At 45.5% G+C, this 7,966-nt stretch overlaps 1 protein-coding gene across 1 annotated transcript in view; it reads right to left on the reverse strand.

The window, feature by feature from the left end:
- The window catches only part of NOCT (nocturnin), a 23,879-nt gene extending 20,096 nt beyond the window's left edge, over positions 1 to 3,783 (reverse strand). The window contains exon 1 of the mRNA XM_017502883.2: positions 3,373 to 3,783. Coding sequence (XP_017358372.1) covers positions 3,373 to 3,562 — 190 coding nt within the window. The 5' untranslated portion in view covers positions 3,563 to 3,783. The remainder of the gene's footprint in view (positions 1 to 3,372) is intronic.
- Positions 3,784 to 7,966: the final 4,183 nt, after the last annotated feature.

Raw genomic sequence — 7,966 nt, forward strand, 5'->3', positions numbered from 1 at the left:
TAGTGTTGAGACAGCAAGCAAAGTTAAACGATTTGCAAATGTTAATGGAAGTACGTGGAATGTGAATCTGGAGCCATGGTTATTAACCCCAGAGGCACTCCCCCACTCCCCTTCACCATATTTAAACTGTTGCCTTTGAATGCTACAGAAAAATCATACATTAGTTTTCCCACAGGAAAGCAATTTATACCATGGCAGCTTGATAATTACAAGCTTTCCCATTTCTTCTCTCATAAGCAGTTTACTCGCATAGTTAAAGGACATATTAAATAAAGCTGCCTTCTCAAATGAGCTGGTGGCATTTGCCTTTAAAATTGTACCATGAAAAAAGCATATGTTCTAATGGTGGAGAACAGTTCAGCCAACTCTTCATTCTCTGAGGGGGAGGGATGTGGAGGATAGCATTTACAAACCCACGGATGACTTCCAACTGCGTTTCATCCAGTACAGTAACTGTGGCAACTGCTACCTCTGTGGGAGATGCTATCCTTGCTTGAGAAAAGGAAGCCAAACACCGAGATCATCCCCAAGATCACCATTTAATTCTAACAATCTGGAATTGGATGACTCCAAAGGGACTGTACTTATCTTCCAAATAACCACCAATTGCCAAGAGGCATAAGTTATGTGGGAACTGATTAGCAAATGTGGACAGGTGTTGGGACTCACTACTCACTAATACAAAGCTCTGGAGGGGAGAGGAGCTTTCAGCCCCTTCAATGTCTCTCTCACATGTGGGTGCCAGATGTCCAAATTTGGGGGTATAGATAAACAAACTGGAGTTTATTATTTTGTCATTTCATTTAGTTATGTGGAATCCAAGGCACATCATAAATGACTGAGACTTAACAGGTCTACAGTCGGATCCAAGAATCTGCATTTTTATTTTCATTATTTTTAAAATATTTTTTAAATCAATGAAAGCTTTTTATATTGCTCTGGCTGGCCTCGAACGCATAGCCTCGCCTCCTCAAGCACCAGGACAATTGGCCTGAGCCACCGCAGTTCCAGAATCTGCATTTTTAAAAAGCACTTAATAGGCTGGGCCCGATGACTCATGCCTATAATCCCAGAACTTTGGGACGCCAAGGCAGGTGAATCACCTGAGCTGAAAAGTTCAAGCTGGGCCTGGGCAACATATTGAAATCCCGTCTCTACTAAAAATACAAAAATCAGCCAGGTGCAGTGGTGTGCCTGTAGTCATAGCTACTCGGGAGGCTGAGACAGGAGAATTGCTTGAGCCTGGGAGGTAGAGGTTGCAGTGGGCAGAGATGGTACCATTGCACTCCAGCCTGGGTGACAGTGTGAGAGATTTTGTTTAAAAAAAAAAAAAAATTAGAATTAAAGAGCACTTACCCTTCTCATCTGTGTCCCATGCCTTTTCACATTTACTCCTGCTTTACCCAAACAAAATGCTTTAATCTCTTCCAATCCTAACCATGCTTCAAGATCCAGCTGAAATGCCACCCACTTCTAGAAGCCTAAAAGGGACTTCCTGCTTTCCTGCACCCTTGTGCCGTTTGCAAGTCAAGAGAATAAAATATGTTTCATTTCATTAAACAGCCATTTCTTTGTGCAAATCTCATCTCTTACTGGGCAGTAAACGCCTTAGGGACTGACTAAAGCTCATGTTCTTTTTACCATCTATAATAAAGCACCTACGTTGTGTGAGACATTCTGTAAAGATCTGGAATGAGTGAACAAGCAATGAATGAATCAATGCATGCACGTGTTTCTTCCAACAAGCTGCTGAAGCTAAAACTGCATGCAACAGGAAAATTTAGTAACTGCCTACAAAAGTTTAGGTACCATAAAGTCCTTCAACTTCCTTATCTGTAAAACTAGGGGGTTTCAGGGGATTTCTTAAAAGAAGTTCATTAAATACTTTCTTGGATCAAAAGCCCAACATTCCAATCTGACCTGATATTTATTCCTCAGATAACACAGCAATCTCTATCTGTTTTACACAAGCTAACTGTATTCCCACATCTGGTCTATTTTTAAAATTTTATAGCAACTGTGTCTCACTCTATTGCCCAGGCTGGTCTCCAACTCCTGGGTTTAAGCAACCTCCTGCCTCAGCCTCCCAAAATGTTGGGATTTACAGGTGTGAGCATCTGTGCTCAGGCAACCACTTTTGTTAATTAAGAAAGTTACATTGACCCTATTCTTTCAATTGTTCAATTTGTCTTTCTTAAATTAATCCAAAACTTGACTAGCAAAATGTAGTTATATATACTCTGGAATGGATATACAAATATCTTAAAAAGCAATTATCTAGCTCGAAGGCAACCAAAATACACCTTAAAAAATGTGTTATGGCAGGGCTCGGTGGCTCAGGCCTGTAATCCCAGCACTTTGGGAGGCCGAGGCGGGCAAATCTCCAGGTTAGGAGTTCGAGACCAGCCTGGTCAACATAGTGAAACACCGTTTCTACTAAAAATACAAAAAATTAGCCACGCATGATGCGGGGCGCCTGTAGTCGCAGCTACTCGGGAGGCTGAGGCAGGAGAATCACTTGAACCCAGGAGGGGAAGGTTGCAGTGAGCTGAGACTCACCACTGCACTCCAGCCTAAGCGACAGAGAGACTCCATCTCAAAATAAATAAATAAAAATCAATAAAATTAAATTTAAAAACGTGTTATGAATTGCCACTTTGAAAGGAAAAATTTGTCAATTTTAAAAATACAATTAATCTGTGGCCATGGTAACGTGTGCCCAGGCAGAAACCGAGGAGGCAAAAAAGGAAAATTCAGGGTAGTTGCTATGATGTATAAAAACAGCTCTTGGAGAAACAAAGGCCACACTTTTACAAGATCTTAGGTACACAGGACAAAATGATGTTAAGTATCAAGAGTGGAAGGCTCAAAAAAAAAAAAAAAAAAAAAAACCAAGAATCCAAAGAAACGTAAAACGAATCAATGTGTTATTATCACGACTTAAAAAATGTAATATCTAGACCATGCAAGCCATGAGCAAAGAAACATCATTTAGATTTTTTTTTCCATAAAAATTTCCGTTAAGTCGTGCAACAAAAAGTGTAACCAACATAGTAACTCGCGGCCTCGGAAGGGAGAAATTTAACGTAGGTCAAGAGCAAGAAATCCTCAAAGCACGGCCTCCAAGAGTCAAGCAGGAACCTGAATCCAGTCTCCCAGTTCTTACCAGTCTTGATACAAGCCCCAAGCAAGTCGGGGGACAGGGAAAGAGGAAAAAGGGAACAGAGAAGGTTGCTCCGGGAAAGGATCCACTTCCAGGCCAGACCCCACGACCGGCAACCCGGAGCTTCCCATTCATTCCGCGCTGTCTCCAGGTGGCGGCCAAGCGTTGGTGGCGGTGGCGTTCTCCGCCCGGAACCGCGGTGCACTCACCTGTTCGGGAACACGACCTCACGGCGCCCGAGGCCGCCGAGGCCGCCGCCAGCAGCCGGGGGGATGCGGGCCTAGGGGCAGCCGCCGGCGGGGAAGACGGGCGGCGGAGCCCGGGAGCGGGCAGGCGGCGCAGGCCGGACGCGTCCCTCTGCAGCAGGGCCGAGCAAAGCCGCCGCGGGCTCTGAAACATGCCGGGCGCCACCGCCACCACCGCGGCCCCTCGAGCGCCCGAGGAGCGGAGCCCGGCTGGGAGCCAAAGGCGGCGAGTCGAGCCGACAGTCCCGGCAGTCTGGGCGGATGCTCCCAGGCTCCTTCTCGCGCGGCGCAGGTCCTGGGGAAATCCCGAGCAGCCGAGCCCCAGAGGGAGGCGCACGAACGCTGCGTCTGCACCGTCTGCGGAGAGATCTGGCGAGAGCTGCAGGGCGCTCCGCAAGCGCTGCGCGCTGACAAAGCGGGCGCTACCAAGCGGGAGCTGGAGGGGGATCCCCGGGACTCGGCTACCGCACGGCCACGCCGGGCTCCCTCGACCCGGGGTAATCCTGTTTTAAAAGGAAGAAGGACTTAGGCTGATCTATGGATTAGAAACCCTAGGCGGTCTAAAGAAAGACGTATCCGTTGAAGCAGTTCTGAAGTAATAAGAGTCCCCTTCGGCTGGCCGGCATGGAAGCGCCCACCGGCTGGGAATCCCGAGACAGTTCCAGGGCTGTGGCCCAGGGGACACGTGTCTGTCCGAGTGGCAGACGGCGTCCGTGTGTGCCTGCGTAGGTCTGTGTGGATACAGCAAAAGATGTTATACTCAGGCAAAGGGGGTAGAAGGTGGCAAGGGAAATCAGAAAGCTCTGCAAGGTAGTCTGAGATCAGTGCCACAAGATGCCAAAGATTGGCGATATAGATGACAACATGCCCGGGATCTCTAGAAGCTTCGTTAGAGGGATTGGCATTTGACTTGGCCTATGACGTGAAGGTCTAGAATTTACACACGTGAAACTTTGGAGGGGGTGGTGGTGAATTATAAATGAAAAAAGTAAATGAGTGTGTATGCGGGGAAACAACTCTTAGTCCTGGAAGCTAAGGAATAAGAGGACAGATACGTAGATATGTTGTATTGTAGAAGGAAGCGGATTATAGTAGGCTTAATTCGGTAGATAGCTGCGAGCCGCTGACGTTTTGTAAACTGGACAAGGATATGGTCAGACCTGTGCTTTAATTGGAAATCACGTGTCTCTGGTTCATGAAAAGGCAGAAGGAAATCAGGTGAAGCAAGAGATATTGTAGACCTGCACCAGGTTACTGTTACTGGAAAAAAATGGATGGAAGAAACATATTAGACAGGCTGGTCAGGAAATGATGACTAATTAGGAATGGAAATGGAATAAGCGGGAGGGAAAACCCAAGACTGGATTATTCTCTGAACGACTCATGAATTAAAAATGTATTCTGGCTGGGCTTGGTGGCTCACCCCTGTAATCCCAGCACTTTGGGAGGCTGAGGCGGGAGGACCATGAGGTCAAGAGATCGAGACCATCCTGGCCAACATGGTGAAACCCCGTCTCTACTAAAAATACAAAAATTAGTTGGGCATGGTGGCATGCGCCTGTGGTCCCAGCTACTCGGGAGGCTGAGGCGAAAGAATCGCTTGAACCGGGGAGGCGGAGGTTGCAGTGAGCCTCCAGCCTGGCGACAGAGCAAGACTCCGTCTCAAAAAAAAAGAAAAAATGTATTCTATTGATTTTCCCATGATTTTGCTGATTCCCCAGTGTTGTGGAATTGCAGGCCTTTCATCACAAGAATATTCTAAATATTTTTCAGACTTAGGTTATTTATCTAACACCTGGAGGGTATGGACAGATCAGCTGGCACAAGTTGATTACAACTTCTGGCAGACAAGCTTCTTGGAAGTCAATAAAGCCTCAGTTTCAGTTTCTTTATCTATAAAACATAGAATCATACCTTAGTCATTAGGTGAAATAAAAGGTGATAATAAGGCCGGGCGTGGTGGCTCAAGCCTGTAATCCCAGCACTTTGGGAGGCCGAGGCGGGTGGATCACGAGGTCAAGAGATCGAGACCATCCTGGTCAACATGGTGAAACCCCGTCTCTACCAAAAATACAAAACATTAGCTGGGCATGGTGGTGCGTGCCTGTAATCCCAGCTACTCAGGAGGCTGAGGCAGGAGAATTGCCTGAACCCAGGAGGCGGAGGTTGCGGTGAGCCGAGATCGCGCCATTGCACTCCAGCCTGGGTAACAAGAGCGAAACTCTGTCTCAAAAAAAAAAAAAAAAAAAAAAAAAAAAAAAAGGTGATAATATTGTGTCCGGGCGAGGTGGCTCGTGCCTGTAATCCCAGCACTTTGGGAGGCCGAGGGGGGCGGATTATGAGGTCAGGAGTTGGAGATCAGCCTGACCAACGAGGTGAAAACCCGTCTCTACTAAAAATACAAAAAAATTTAACCGGGTGTGGTGGCGCCCGCCTGTAATCCCAGCTACTCTCAGGATGCTGAGACAGGAAAATCGCTTGAACCCGGGAAGCAGAGGTTGCAGTGAGCCGAGATCGTGCCACTGCACTCCAGCCTGGGACAGAGCGAAACTCCGTCTCAAAAAAAAAAAAAAAAATAAAGTGATAATAGCTACTCTGGGCACACTGCCTATGGGGTAGCCCTGCTCCATTGTGGAGCAGTAGTTGTAAAAAGAACATTTTTTAAAAAGGTGGTAATAAAATTAGCCTATAAAAAGTTTTTTGCAAATATAGCAATGCTGATTTTGAATCTAGGTGGTGGGTATATATGAGTATAGGCACTATGGGAAAAATATTCCCTTTGCCTTCTGAAGTTCTCTGAAAAATCAACTCACAAAAGGCAGATTAATGGGAGGAGAAAAGGCATATACATTCATTAACGTGTGCGCAGGGAGAATCACACAGTGATTTCCCACCCACAACAGGGTTCAGAAGCTTGTCTATCATCCTGGCAAACAAACTTGGGGAGAAGAGAGCTGAGGCACTCTGTTGAGGGGATAAATAGGGAAAAGTGGATGGATCAGGGCACAGCGATGAACTTGCACCAAAGGGTCTGTTCAGGTGATTATATTTTTTGTCTTACAGGGAGGGGAGGAAAAACAAGTTGTTCCTTTCGGTGAGTCTGGATTGTAGCCAGATAAAGGAGCTTCATCTTCATCTTGTGCTTTGGGAGAGATAGTACAGGACAGTGAGGTCAGAGAGACCTGGAGGCTTCAGTTCATTCAGCATGTCAAAGCTCCATATTTTGGGGTATTAGTTCCTGAGTCCCGGCATGAGTGTTCACTTACAATTATTTTTCCGCCCAAATATTTGGAGAGTTTCATAATAAAATATTGGGGAAGCCCAGTGTGGTAGCACAGGCCTGTAATCCCAACATTCTGGGAGGCCAAGGTGGGTGGATCACCTGAGGTGGAGAGTTAAAGACCTGCCTGACCAACATGGAGAAACCCCATCTCTACTAACAGTACAAAAAAAAAAAAAAATTAGCCAGGTGTGGTGGTGCATGCCTGTAATTTTAGCTACTCCGGAGGCTGGGGCAGGAGAATTGCTACTCAGCAGGCGGAGGTTGCAGTGAGCCAAGACTGCACCTTTGCACTCTAGCCTGGGCAACAAGAGCAAAACTCCGTCTCAAAAAAACAAAACAAAACAAAAAACAACAAAACAACTATCACGGTACTGGTGGGAGTGTCTTTTATCATGCTAATGTATTATAATTAGTACACTATGAGCAGTGAGGACAACCAGAGGGAGGTCACCTTCATCACTGTCTTGGCTGTGGTGGGTTTTGGCTGGTTTCTTTTTTTTCTTTTTTCTTTCTTTTTTTTTTTTATGCTATAGGCAGAAAATTTTTGCATTTTTATTTTATACCTCAACATAAAAATAAAAGTAGCTATCTTTTCCAGGCAATAAATGTGTCATTTAATTATCATTTTTATAACAAATCATATAGTAAACAATAATGCATGCACACTTGTAGTAGTTGCCAAGTTTCAGTCCATAAAATTTAACATTAAACTGAAATCCAGATAACAGAACTGAGGTACCCACTCTCAAAAATTTTTCACTCTGCACAAAATAGGAACTGATGTTTTCATAAGTGATTTATTTTTCTGTAGCTATAATGAGAAACATTTCTTCTATTTTTTTCTAAGGTAGGATTCCCAAAGCTAAGCCCTGAGATTCAGTTTGAAATCATGCTAAAATAGAACAGACCTCAGAAACTTCCTAAATTCACTCTACAAAATAAAAAAGGTAAATAAATTTTTTTTTTTTTTGAGACGGAGTTTCGCTCTTTTTACCCAGGCTGGAGTGCAATGGCGCGATCTCGGCTCACCGCAACCTCCGTCTCCTGGGTTCAGGCAATTCTCCTGCCTCAGCCTCCTGAGTAGCTGGGATTACAGGCACGCGCCACCATGCCCAGCCAATTTTTTTTTTTTTTGTATTTTTAGTAGAGACGGGGTTTCACCATGTTGACCAGGATGGTCTCGATCTCTTGACCTTGTGATCCACCCGCCTCGGCCTCCCAAAGTGCTGGGATTACAGGCTTGAGCCACCGCGCCCGGCCAATAAAAATTTTTAA

This window comes from Cebus imitator, unplaced genomic scaffold (assembly GCF_001604975.1).
Source record: "Cebus imitator isolate Cc_AM_T3 unplaced genomic scaffold, Cebus_imitator-1.0 Scaffold303, whole genome shotgun sequence".
NCBI classification, from domain to species: domain Eukaryota; kingdom Metazoa; phylum Chordata; class Mammalia; order Primates; family Cebidae; genus Cebus; species Cebus imitator.